A 14,883-nucleotide genomic window follows, 5' to 3' on the forward strand; every position below is an offset into this window, starting at 1 on the left:
ATACTATAGACATGCATGTTCAAAACAAAGTTATTTTCACTTCCCTCCCCCACCTCATATTATTTTTTAGACTATGATTATATATTTGTGTGTATATATATACATATATACATGTATATATGTGTATATATGTATATATGTGTACATATGTATATGTGTATATATGTGTATATGTGTGTGTATATATATATATATATATATATATATATATATATATATATATATATATATATATATATATATATATACGCACACACCCACACACACATACATGAAATTATTTTGATTTTACCTATAGGAAGGAAGTCTTTCCAGTGATGCTGGTCCCACTGTCCAACCACACATCATTGCCTCCTGCCACATTCTTCCTCATGGGTGTCCCAGGCCTTGAGGAAGCCCACCTTTGGCTAGCAGCCCTACTCAGCACTATGTACACTATGATCCTCATGGGAAACAGCCTCATCATTAGTATGATCTGGGCAGACCCTGTACTTCATGAGCCGATGTACTATTTCCTGTGTGTCTTGGCTGGTGTGGACATCATCATGGCAACATCTGTGGCCCCAAAGATGCTGAGTGTCTTCTGGTCAGGCAATGGTACCATTGGCTTCACTGCTTGTTTCACCCAGATGTACATTGTCCATACAGCCACAGCTATGGAGTCAGGACTACTGTTAGCCATGGCTTTTGATCGCTATGTAGCCATTTGCAAACCCCTTCATTATAATACGATTCTTACACCACAGAAAATTCTGGGCATTAATGCTGCCATTGTGTTGAGGGCCACCACTGCTTTAATACCTCTGAGCTGGATGGTGAGTCATCTTCCCTATTGTGGCTCCCACATGGTCCCCCATTCCTACTGTGAGCACATGGCTGTGGCCAAGTTGGCATGTGCTGACTACATGCCTAGTAGTCTCTATAGCTTGATTGGCTCCTCCGTTGTGGTGGGCATTGATGTGACCTTCATCACTACCTCCTATATTCTGATCCTTCGAGCTGTATTTAAGCTTTCTTCTCAGAATGCTAGGCACAAAGCCCTTAGCACTTGTGGCTCCCATGTGGGGGTCATGGCCCTCTATTATTTGCCTGGTTTAATTTCTGTCTATGTGGACTGGGTGGGGAAGGATATGGTGCCTATGTATACCCAGGTGCTATTAGCTGACTTATACCTAGTCATTCCACCCACCTTGAACCCTCTTATCTATGGCCTGAGAACAAAAAGAATCTGGGAGCGGGTGAGGAATCCATTGGTCACCAGTTTCCCTGGACACCACTTTGTAAACTCCCAAAAGGTGGGAAGACCTAAACAGGTATTTGTAATGGGAAACAGATCCACAGGAATGTAGGCACTAGAGGTAAGTGGGGATTTTTAAAAGTTGCTTTCACATCATTTTTTTCAATGGGGGTGGTCTCTTATGTATATAAGAATGACAATCACTATGTGGTTGGAGGTGTACCAAAAGGTCCCAAAGTCTCTGATTTGCTTTTGTGGGTGCCTAAAATTCTAACATTACATATTCCCCTGTATTTTGAAAGCTTATCATCAAAAAATCTGTTTTGAAAAAGCAGATATCCTGGCAGAGGTTTAAGAGAGAACTTGATAAAACTTTGTTTATCTAATCACTTCCTATCTTAAGAGGTAGGTGAAATGACAAAATTATTGCTACCAAATGGTTATCTTATGTAATATCCTGACATTTGTGGTTCTTAACCTTTTTTGGGGGGCATCATTAAGATCCTCATTGGCAGTATGGTGAAACTGTAGGATCATTTCTCAGAATACTATTTTAAATTGTATAATTAAAAAATGTAGGCTTACATAGGAAACCAATATTTTAAAAATAAAAAATATAATTGTTTTCCATTTCAAGTCCACAAACACCCTGAACCCTCTCCAGGGATGCTTTGGGGAGGTCCATGGACCCATATTGAGAATGCCTACCCTTCAAGGTATTAATCCATGCAACTAAAAAAACTTACTTTGTTTTTAAGAGCATGTGTTTAGTGGTTTCTGCCTAGTATAGGCATATTCTACTCAAGTGGAAATTACAGATCTTTTACAAATAGTATGGAATAGAAAATAATTTATTTAGATCTTACTGTGTTCCAAGTACTATGCTAAGGGCTGGGGATACAAATAGTAAATTATAATAATACCTACACTCAAGGAGCTCATATTTTAATTGGATTCTCAACAAATAGAGGAGAGTCTACCTTCATTGCAGATGGAAAGATAAGTGTTGCTTAGTTTCTTGCAGACAAAGAAGGAAACAGAGCCAATGACAAGGTCTAAAAGAACTAGTGAAGCCATGGTGAGGCAGATGGACCATTGTCAAGAGGATAGCCAGTCCTACTTGTCAAGAGTCTTAGAGTATTATTTTTGATTAGCTACTTTCCCCAAAAGAACAACCTGGCCTTCCCATTTATTTATTTATTTATTTTAATTTTAAAATTTTTTTTGTGAGGCAATTGGGGTTAAGTGACTTGCCCAGAGTCACATAGCTAGTAAGTGTGTAAAGTGTCTGAGGCCGGATCTGAACTCAGGTCCTCCTGAATCCAGGGCTGGTGCTTTATCCACTGAACCACCTAGCTGCCCTGCCTTCCCATTTCTAATGAAACCAAACTCTCATTTTTGCATTGTCTCATCTGATCAGAATGTGAATTCCTTGAGGTCAGGAAGGGCCTTGGTTTTCTATTAGTACCTCTAGTACAATGCTTGGCAAGAGTAAGCACTTAATGGATGCTTTTTATTCCATGCCATATGAAAGACATCTGCAATTTCAGCTGGGCAAATTCCTTGTGGGGGAATTTTTTCTGCCTAGTGGGGCCAATCTTTCTATCACTAGGTAGATAAATACTAGGGAGTTTCCTGAGAGACTTAGAAGTTAAATGAACCATACAAGTCTACCTAGCTAATAAATATTAGGAGGACTGTTTGAATCCCAGATCTGACTCCGAGGTTACCACAATATCCACTACACAAAGCTTTCACTTCTGCATAGTACCCGATATTACTGAACATGAAGTCATGATCCTGGAGCTTGTCTGTCCTTTGCTGTTTCTGTATGTGGGCCTGTGCATGTGTTTATTTTGTATACTTCATGAGCATGACAAAATAGATTTCAATGGTAGTTCTGCTATAGAAAATGTCATGTGTGAAGAAGAAAATGAGAAAAGTTCTTGATGAAAAAAGCAGCATTTAGAGAGAGCTGTCAAGTACTGGTTGTATATAATTAATGCAACATTATCTGCAAAGTCTCTTCAGTAGCATCCATAGCAATGTCAAGGATTGACCGAGTATCCATAATGGAAAGACAAAGTGTATGAAAAACACATGTGAGCTATAGATTACATGCAACTGGATGAGCAGTTCATCTAGTGTTTGTATTGTGTGTATATGTAATCTGAATCTTCAATTGAATATGAGAAGCCAGTCAGTCTGGATTACATTTGGGAATTTGTCCATTACTTTTAATGTTTCCATGCTGCCCTCTGTGGAATAAAAGACATTTCTTTAATGCCAATATTTTCCTAATATTGCTAAATGATTATAAAAAGTAGAAAACTAGGATCTCAAGATAAAAATTACAAATAACCCAATAATGCTGCAGCATGTCACCAATGATGACTGTGTTAAAAATGGCATGAGATATTATGAAGGATACATGATCATCATGGATGATGACTAAATTATGTGTTACATTGATATATCCCTAGAATGTTAAATTAAAGGGAAGTTCTCCATTGTGTTTGGTCATGCAACTATGGAGAATATCTATAGCATGGCAAGGAGATAGAGGGAGAGAACTGGACAAGAAGCCCACAGAATTTTTAAGGTATTTCTACAACTATTGCAGGATGTATATTATGTTACTGGTTTTATTTACAGCATTCTGAATCAGTTTATACAAGTCTTCCTATGTTTCTGTGAATTCCTCACATATGTCATTTTATGACACAATATTATATTGCATTCATATACTACATTTTCCCTTCCCCCAGCCATTTCACATAGATGGGCACCCACTATTTTAAGAATAGATTGCTTTGGGGCAGCTAGGTAGCTCAGTGGATAAAGCACCGGCCCTGGATTCAGGAGGACCTGAGTTCAAATCCAGCCTCAGACACTTGACACTTACTAGCTGTGTGACCCTGGGTAAGTCACTTAACCCTCATTGCCTGCCCCCCCCCCAAAATAAAAAAAAAGAATAGATTGCTTTGTTCAAAAGGGTGGTTAAAAATACTTGTATTTTGATGAGTTTTCTAGCATATTTATAAAGTATTTTAAAAAATAATTGGAATAATTCACAGCTATGCAAGCAGTATATTAGTGTGCCAATCATGATGCTTTCCCCTTTTTATCTTTTTCCATTTTTAATTTTTTTGCCAGTATTTGGAGGTAAGGTAAAACTTTAGAGTTGTTTCCATTTGTATTTCTCTTATTATTGATTTTACATTTTTTTTTTTTAGTGAGGCAATTGGGGTTAAGTGACTTGCCCAGGGTCACACAGCTAGTAAGTGTTAAGTGTCTGAGGCCGGATTTGAACTCAGGTACTCCTGACTCCAGGGCCGGTGCTCTATCCACTGTGCCACCTAGCTGTCCCCTTTTACATTCTTTTTGAGGGTTTGAAATCCTTTTGAAATTTTCATACTGTTCTATGTAAAGGAAATGACTTGGTCTTATACATTTCATATGTGTATTATATAGTATACAAACTTTTATAAGAAATATTTGATGCATTATTATGATCTATTTTGTCCAATTATGTCAATAAAATTGACAATACACATGAAATGGATGAATATTTTAGAAAAATATGAACTGCCTCAATTAACAAAAGAGGAAATATAAAACCTAATTATAACCTATTAGAAAAAAATTAAGAAGACCATAAATGAACTTCCTGTGAAAAAGTCTCCAGGACCATATGCATGTACAAGTGAATTCTACCAAACATTTAAGGAACAATTAATTCCAGTACTATATAAACTACTTGAAAAAATAGTCAAAGAATTCTTAACAATTCCTTTTATGACAAAAATATAGTTTTAATACCTAAACCTAGGAGATTAAAAATAGACAAAGAAAACTAAAGATCAATGTCCTTAATGTGTATCAATGCAAAATTTTGAAATAAAATACTAGCAAGGAGTTTATAGTAATATATCACAAATATAGATTCTGACTGGGTGGGATTTATGCCAGGTATACAGGCCTGACTCAATATTAGGAAAACTATAAGGATAATTGATCATTTCAATAATTAAAACAGAAGAAATCAAATAATTATCTCAAAAATGCAGAAATAGTTCTGGGCTATATACAATACCCATTCATATTAAAAATACTAGAAAGTGAAAGGAATAAATGGAGCTTTCCTTAAAATGATAAATAATTTCTATCTAAAACCAAGAGCAAGCATTATCTGTAATGGGGATAAACTTGAAGCCTTCCCAATATTATCAGGTGTCAAGCAAAGTTGTCTATTATCACAACTATATTAAATATGTATTAAAATGCAACCTATAGCAATAAAACCAGAAAAATGAATTGAAATAGTAGAAACGTAGGAAACAAAATTACCATTATTTGCAGATGATATTAGATAACTCTGGAGAATCAACTAAAAACTAGTTGAAATAATAACTTTAAAAATGTTTCAGCATATAAAATAAACCCGCATGAATCATCAGCATCTCTATACATTACCAACAAAACACAGTAGGAAGAGATGGAAATAGAAATTCCATTTAAAATAACTACAGACAATCTAAAATATTTGGGTGCAGGTGTTTGTAATTGTGTTCATATAGTCTCAAATAGTAGCTGTCTGACCCTGGGCAAGACACTTTACTCTGTTGGTCTCAGTTTCCTCATCTGTAAAATGAGGTGGAGAAGGAAATGGCAAACCAATTCCATATCTTTGCCAAGAAAACTCCAAATGTGGTCACAAAGAGTTGGACATGACAGAAACAACTGAACAACAAATGTTACTTAATTCCTGAAAGTGAGGTGATGGAGTACATAATCAAACATTTCTTTGGACTTGGTCAATTTGGGAATGTACTTTGTCTGACTAGGCATATTTAGCACAAGGTTTTTTTTTTAATGGGGGTAGTGGAAGGAAGAGAAAAAAAGGTTGTTATTCACTAAAATAAAATTTTAAAAGAAAAAAAATCCTTAGCCTCCTTCTAGCTCAGCTTAAACATACCATTCTATATGAAACTTGCCCTGATTTCTCCTGCTGCTTGTGTTCCCTCCTGTTCCCCAGTATTTGTACTTTATGTATTCTAGCTACATACTTTCATAACAGAGTTTGTAGGTGAGTCCTCAGATATATCCAGACTTCTTTCTACATTCGGTATGTGATAGCATTTTTTATAACAGTAACAAAAATATAAAGCAAGAGAAGTTACAGTATTGGTTAGAGATCCCTCTAGTTGTAAACTTTCTCACAGCTGCCACATTGCTCAAACATTCATCTATCTCTCCAAATGTCTAGAATCAACACTTAAATTAGAATGTCTCAAAGTCCCTTCTTAGTATGTCTTCTTTGCTTTCTGTTTTTTGCACAAGACACCCCTCTCCTAACATCATGCATTTTCACAGACTATTTTGCAAACTTGGAATTCTGTCCCTCCTTATATCTGTCCCCTGGCTTCCCTGGATTCCTTTAAATCTCAGCTAAACTTCTTTCTATGGGAAACCTTTCCAAGTCCTTATTCTTGGTTCCTACCCTACATTGATCATTTCCAATTTATCATATATCTATATCTATATATCTATATATATCTTGTATGTACATAGTTCTTTGAATTATGTTTCCTATGTTAGGCTCCTTAAGGTCAGTGACTGGTTTGTTGTTTTCCGTTCTCTGTATCCTTAACACTTAGCACAGTGCCTGGTACAGATTAGATGCTTTAAAAATGCTTATTGGGGGCAGCTAGATGGTGCAGTGGATAGAGAACCAGCCCTGGAGTCAGGAGGACTTGAGTTCAAATATGGCCTCAGACACTTACTGGCTGTGTGACCCTGGGCAAGTCGCTTAACCCCAATTGCCTCACAGGAAAAAAAAAAGAAAAAAAATGATTATTGACTTGACAAAATATCTCCTCCACAAAACAAAAGTTCTCTTAAAAAGTCACAAAGATGATAGTTAAGTTCAAGGCTCTGCAAGAAAGAAGTCTTTCTTGTCTTCTACGAGCCTCACATAGTGGCTCATACATGATTCACCAAGGTCTTCAAACAAAAGCAGCTTGAAACAACAATGCTTATCATTGTCCTCGGCTCTTCAGGTATTCTTGGAAATGTAGGAGCACTAATTGGCCAGGGCTCACAGAAGGTATTTTCTTTATATAAATAGGAGACATTTAGCTTCAAATTGAATTTTTGCTGAATGTTTATTCTATGACTCTCACATAGATGCCAGTGTTTCTATCAACATGGAGAATGCTAATAGATGAATAGAAACTCTACAGGTGCAATTGAGTATGCCTATCATCTGGAAGCAGCTATAGAAAGAGGTCTGGCAGTATTCCTGCCCCCTGCCCTCACTATTTATACTATTTATTCAAGTTCTAACTACCCAAAATAAGGAATATCTTTTAATAAATATCATTAGAGTACATATGAGTTATGCATCATGTTTTATTTTCACTTTTCAGTGATATGTGAAGCTAATGTTTGCCATTTTACTATTAATGTAGAAAGTGTTTACTTCTGATTGTTAGAGGATGTCAAGTGTTTGATTTAAAAGGTGATCAGGGGCAGCTAGGTGGCGCAGTGGATAGAGCACCGACCCTGGAGTCAGGAGGACCTGAGTTCAAATCCGGACTCAGACACTTAACTAGCTGTGTGACCCTAGGCAAGTCACTTAACCCCAATTGCCTCACCCCGCCCCCCCCCCAAAAAGGTTATCAAATACTTCTGCCTATTCTTCAACATTTAACAAGAAGCATGAATGCTGCTAGGACTCGCTGAGCAGGTGTTTTCACATGAAGGGCATATTCATCTAGTCCTATAGTAATCTCTGTAGAACAGAAGTCTCTCTGGCAGGAAGTGGAGGATGAATGAGCAGAGGGGTAGAGGGAGGAAGAGAGAAACTATAGGCCAATAATTCTTACTTTTATACAGACCAAATCATGTGATTTTATTACTCAAAGCTCTTCTCCAAACAACTAAAAACCAGACTAACATTTGCTTGAAATGTACTGTGTGAGAAGGGGTTAGGATGTGATATGATGAGGCATAAAGGTGGAATGGAGCAAGTCTGTACAGAAACTTAAAAACTAAATTAGTTTTGATCAGAAAATATTTCCAGGTTATAAGGAGAAAGAATTCAGGTTTTGGAATTAAAGGGCTTTGGATCCCAACTTTTCCAGTTACTACATATATGATGTCAATTCACATTTTGAGTCTCAGTTACTTAATCTGTAAAATGATCTCTAATGGATATTGTAGCAGTCTATGGTATCTCATTTATTGCTATCCATTTATCATTATTTACACAGTTCTGTATGCCTGGAATGACTTTCCTGTATTTCTTTTAGTTTGAAATCTCGCCACCTCATCCGTGAAGCCTTCCTAGACTCTCTAGCTAAAAGTTTTTCAAATAAATTAATAAAACATTTGTTAGATATTTTTGTCGCACTTTGTTATTTGTCTTATGTACTCACTGACTTTTTGGATTATAATTAGTTGCTTGTATTTTATCTAGGTATCAAGAAATTCCTAACCTTTAGGAGCTTACAATAGTTAATTTATCTCTGTATATACAGGCTGACCTTGAACAGAGGAGACACTTAATGAGAGAATGAAAAAAGTAAGGATTTAAAAAAAAATTCTTATTTAGAGGGCTGCTAGGTGGCACAGTGGATAAAGCACTGGCCCTGGACTCAGGAGTACCTGAGTTCAAATCCAGCCTCAGACACTTGACACTTACTAGCTGTGTGACCCTGGGCAAGTCACTTAACCCCCATTGCCCCACAAAACAAACAAACAAAACAAAACAAATTCTTATTTATTTTTTTCTTAATATTATTTTTTCCAATTACACATAAAGATAATTTTCAACATTTATTTTTATAAGATTTTGAATTCCAAATTTTTCTCCTTTCTTCCCTCCCTCCCCCCTCCCCAAGACAGCAAGCAATCTGATATAAGTTATATATGTACAATCACATTAAACATATTTCCACATTAATCATGTTTTGAAAGAAGAATCAGAACAAAAGTAAAAAAAAAAACTTCAAGACAGAAAAAAAAATCAAAAGAAAAAGTGAAAATAGTATGGTTCAATTTGCATTCAGATTCCAGTTATTTTTCTGGATGTGAAGAGCATTTCTCGTCATGAGTCTTTTGGAACTGTATTGGACCATTGCATTGCTGAGAAAAGCAAACTCTATCATAGTTGACCATCTTGCAGTGTTGCTGTTATTGTGCACAATGTTCTCCTGGTTCTGCTCATTTAACTCAGCATAAGTCCATTAAAGTCTTTATAGTTTTTTTTTTTTAAATCTACATGTTCATCATTTCTTATAGCAGAATAGTATTTCATTACATTCATTTACCACAACTTGTTCAGCCATTCCCTAATTGATGGCCATCCCCTCAATTTCCAATTCTTTGCCATCATAAAGAGAGCTGCTAGAAATATTTTTATACGTGTGGGTTCTTTTCCCTTTTTATGATCTCTTTGGGATACAGACCTAGCAGTGGTATTACTGGGTCAAAGGGTATGCACAGTCCCATAGCCCTTTAGGCATAGTTCCAAATTGTTCTCCAGAATGGTTGTATCAGTTTACAACTGCACCAACAATGCATTAGTGTTCCAATTTTTCCACATATTCTGCAGCATATATTATTAAGATTTTTAAAGGAGCAATTTCTCTCCCCCCAATTACAACTAAAAACAATTTTTACATGTTTTAAAATTTAAAATTTAATTTTAAATAAATTAAATTAATTTAAATTTACTTTTAAATTTAATTTAATTTAAAATTTTATTCCAAATTCTCTCTCCCTCTTTGCCTTCTCTGACCCCTACTTGAGAAGGCAAGAGATTTGAAATAAGTTATACATGTGGAGTCATCCAAACATTTATATATTAGTCATATTGTGAAAGAAAACACAAATAGGAGCAGCTAGGTGGTACAGTGTTTAAAGCATTGGCACTGGATTCAGGAGGACCTGAGTTCAAATCTGGCCTCAGACACTTGACACTTACTAGCTGTGTGACCCTGGGCAAGTCATTTAACCTTCATTGCCCTGCCCCCGCCCCCGCCCAATAAAAACACCAAAGAAAACAAAAACCAACACAAACAAAAAAAAAGATGTTAAAAAAGTATGATTCAATCTGTATTCAGACTTTATCAATTCCTTCTTTGAATGTGGATAGCTTTTTCCATCATTAGTCTTTTGGAATTGTCTTGGATCATTGCTGAGAAGAACTAAGTCTTTCATAGTTTATCATCACACAATGTTGATGTTATTGTATACAATGTTTTTCTGGTTCTGATCACTTTACTCAGCATCAGTTCATGTGAGTCTTTCAAGGATTTTCTGAAATCTGCCTACTTATCATTTTTTATGCACCATAGTATTCCATTATATTCATATACCACTCCCCTTCAGCCATTCCCCTACTGAAGGGCATTCCCTCAATTTCTAATTCTTTGCTACCACAAAAAGAGCTATCCACATACAGAGAAGGAATTGATGGAGTCAATGAAGATCAAACCATACTATTTTTTCTTTCTCATGACCCTCTCCTTTTTTTTGCAGGGCCACACAGCTAGTAAGTGTCAAATGTCTGAGGTCATATTTGAGCTCAGGTCCTCCTAAATCCAGGGCTGGTGCTTTATCTACTGTGCCACCTAACTGCCCCTCCCTTTTGTTCTGATTCTTCTTCCATGACATGACTAATGTGGAAATACGTTTAACATGGCTGTACATGTACAACTTGTATCAGATTGCTTGCTGTAATGGGAGGGGCGAGGGAAGGGAGAAAAAATTTGGAACCCCAAATCTTATAAAATGAATATTAAAATTTACATGTAGTTAAAAAAATACCTTTAAGTGGGAGAAATAAAAATAACATAAAATAAAATAAAGTTTTTTGGAATGGAATTTGGAGAGCTCAGGGGAGTCCTGCCTTTTTGCCTTCATCTTGGGCTCTGCTCTCTCAAAAATAGAAAGTTTATGGAAAAATTCCTTTAAGAATTTTTTTTTTTAGCAAAAGTGGCACAGTGGATAGAAGACTAGACCTGGAATCAGAAATACCCAAATACAAATCTGGCCTCAGATTTTTTATACAAATAAAATAATATTTACATAATTGGAGAAATATAAATTTTTCTTGGCTAGGCAGGGCCAATATAACAAAATGATAATTTTACAAAAACTAATTTATATATTCAATGCTATCTCAATTAAATTACTAAAATATTTTACTGAATTAGAAAAAAATAATAACAAAATTAATTTGAAAGAACAAAAATTTAAAAATATTAAAGGAACTAATAAAAAATGTAAAGGAAGGAGATTTAATAGTACCAGATCCTAAACTATATTAGGATGCAGTAGTTATCATAATTATCTGGTATTGATTGGCTAAGACACAGAAAGATAGGTCAATGGAACAGAGTAGACATACAATTTATAGCAGGAAATAAAATATAGCAACTTTTTATTGGACAAGTATAAAGACTTAAGATTTTCAGATAAGAATTCATTATTTGGTAAAACATTGTTGGAAACACTGTAAAGTAATATGGCAGAAACTGGACATAGATAAATATCTTACACCATTTACCAAGATAAGGTCAAAATGGATATATAACCCAGATATAAAGAGAGATATTATGAGAAAATTTGATATACATGGAACACATTATTTATCAGACTTATGGAGAGGTGAACAATTTGTGAATAAACAATAGATAAATAGCAGAATGATGGGTAAAATGGATAATTTTGATTACATTAAATTGAAACATCTTGTACAAATAAAACAATTGTAGTGAAGATCAGAAGAAAAGCACAAAATTGGGGGAATTTTTTATGGATAGTTTCTTAGATAAAGGTCTCATATCTAAAATACATAAATAAATGTCAAATCTATAAGAATATGAGTCATTCACCAAATGATAAATGGTCAAAGTATATGAACAGGCAATTTTCCAATGAAGAAATCAAAATGATTTAGAAAATAAATGCTCTAAATCATTATTGATTAAGGAAATGCAAATTAAAACAATCTTGAGATGTCATTTTATACCTATCAGATGGGCTAAAATTATTGAAGAGGAAAGAGGCAAATGTTGGAGGGGATATGGAAAAATTGTTACACTAATTCACTGTTGGTAGAATTGTGAACTGATCCAACCATTTTGGAGAATAATCTGTAATTATGACCAAAGAGTTATTAAACTGCTTATACTCTTTCACACAGCAATACCACTACTAAGTCTATTTCCAAAGATTATAAGGGGAAAAAAGTTATATGTTCTAAAATATTTATATTAGCTATCTTTGTGGTGGCGAAGAACTGGAAATTTTCAAGATGTTCATTATTTGGGAAATGGCTGATCAAATTTTGTCACATGATTGTAATGGAATACTACTGTATTATAGGAAATGATGAACTTGATGATCTTAGCAAGCCATGGATAAACTTGCATAAAATAATGAAGACTGAAATGAGCAGAACCAAGATGACCTTCTAAACAGTAACAGTAATATTGTTTTAAGAATAACTTTGAGCAAATAATTCATTTTGATTATTACAAATACCAAAATTAAATACAAAATATATAAAAGAAGACCCTATCTACATCCAGAGAAAGAACTGATGAGTAGAAGCATATGTGGAATGATTTTACATATATATATATATATATATATACACACACACACACATACACATACACATACATACACACACAATTGTTTCTAATGGTAGCTGTATCTAGAGTGGGGTAAGGGAATAAAAAAAGAAAAATAAATTTACATGATAGTATTGGAATAGGAAAAAGGAATAGTAAGTTGTACTATATTTATAGTTTTATGTACAATCATATTTTTTATTATACTGTTATGGGAATGCTGATTTTATAAATTTTAAAAACAAATGAGGTATTTATGAAGTCTTAATAATAAAGCAATGAATACCACACAAGAAAAAATAATTTTTGGTATTCTCAAGATTCAGATTCTGTAACTTTGCTATTAAGACCTGCCTTGTCAATAATAGGAATCCTTGTATAATAATAACACTTCATTTGCATAATATGCAAATAGTGCCAACCTCAAATTAGATATTTCAAATTATCAGTTGAATGTGTGGCATTCATTCAGTTCAAACTTTCCATTTGTTATAAAACATGATTTTAGGGGGCAGCTAGGTGGTGTAGTGGATAAGGCCCTGGATTCAGGAGGACCTGAGTTCAAGTCCAGCCTCAGACACTTGACATTTAGTAGCTGTTGAACCTGGGCAAGTCACTTAACCCTCATTGCTCCCCCCCTAAAAAAACAACCCCAAAACAAAAGCCCCCAAAACAACCCCCCCATGATCTTACACTAAGTGCTAATAATAATAAAAAATAAATCTGGCTTCATACACTTGCTAGTTGTGAGACCCTGAACAAGTTATGGAACTTGTGTTTTCTTCAGTTTTCTCATCTGTAAAATAGGTATAATAATAAGCATCAAATGGGATAATACTTCTAAAGTGCTTAGCATAGTGCCTGGCACATAGTAGTTGCTAAATTAATAAGAATTGATGATGATGATGATGGTGGTGGTGGTGGTGGGTATGTGCATACAAAGCCTCTACTGTGTATTTGCTTTGAAATTAGCAGATTTGAGTTCTAGTACTAGCCCTACTCCTGAGTAAGTCAATCTCTTGGACTCCAAAGAGAGGCACCAATTACCCTGGGAGTTTGGTTTCTTTCTAACTGCTTAGTGTTTCAGAGCTGTACCCTGCCATGCTTCCTTTCCCCCTTCAGTAGAAGACTAAGGACATTTTTACCATTTTTGGTAGATACTTGAGAATATTAATGGGGAGGGTGAAATGAAGCCACTCGAGTAGTAATTTTCATTTCTTCCCTTCCATGAGGTCTAATATCATAGAGAAGACAGAGAAAGGAGCAGGGCCTCAGAAGGAAGGCACCATTCCCTACTCTTTAAGTCTTCAGGCCACATAGGTCTGTCCTTACACTTTTCCTGCTTCAGGAATTTCCAAATTAGTCTCTGAGGAAGAAAGAGAAAATTTTAATCACCACCAGGGATTCTTTTGGGGCTTGGAGAGAGTCTTGGTGATTAATTGTGGAGATCACTTCTCTCTCCAACTCTGAATTCTCAGGGCTCTCCTTCCTCTATATAATCAGTCCCATAGAGCTTAGCCTAGGAGCCCAATGGTAGAACCGATTAATACTAGAAAGTACCCTAGAAATCACATAGTATATCCTAAATTCTGACTTTATGGAGATAGAAACTGAGACCTAGAGTGGAGAATGGGGCCACAAGTATGAGGACAGGATTATAACCTGGGTCTCTTGACTCTGTGTCCAGGGTTCTTTCAACCTTATTACACAGTTTTTTTCTTTCTTTTCTTTTTTAAAAGCATTTTATTATTTTCCAGTTACATATAAGGATAGTTTTCAACATTTAACAGGATTTTTAGTTCCAAATTTTTTTCTCCCACCTTCCCTTCCCTCTCTCCTTCCCAAGATGGAGAGCAGTCTGATATAACTTGTATATGTACAATCACATTAAACATATTTCTATATTAGTCATCTTGTGAAAGAAGAATCAGAACACAGGGGGAAAACCTCAAAAAAAAAAAAGAAGGGAAAAAACAGTCCAAAAGTAGAAACAAT

General features: G+C 35.2%; 1 protein-coding gene across 1 annotated transcript; it reads left to right on the forward strand.

Annotated features, from left to right (window-relative positions):
• The first annotated feature begins 317 nt into the window (after positions 1-317).
• On the forward strand, positions 318-1,349 carry LOC122748007 (olfactory receptor 52I1-like). Its single transcript, XM_043993750.1, has one exon. The coding sequence runs from the start codon at positions 318-320 to the stop codon at positions 1,347-1,349; it is 1,032 nt and encodes a 343-aa protein (XP_043849685.1).
• The last annotated feature ends 13,534 nt before the right edge of the window (positions 1,350-14,883 follow it).

Source organism: Dromiciops gliroides, chromosome 3 (genome assembly GCF_019393635.1).
Source record: "Dromiciops gliroides isolate mDroGli1 chromosome 3, mDroGli1.pri, whole genome shotgun sequence".
NCBI lineage: Eukaryota > Metazoa > Chordata > Mammalia > Microbiotheria > Microbiotheriidae > Dromiciops > Dromiciops gliroides.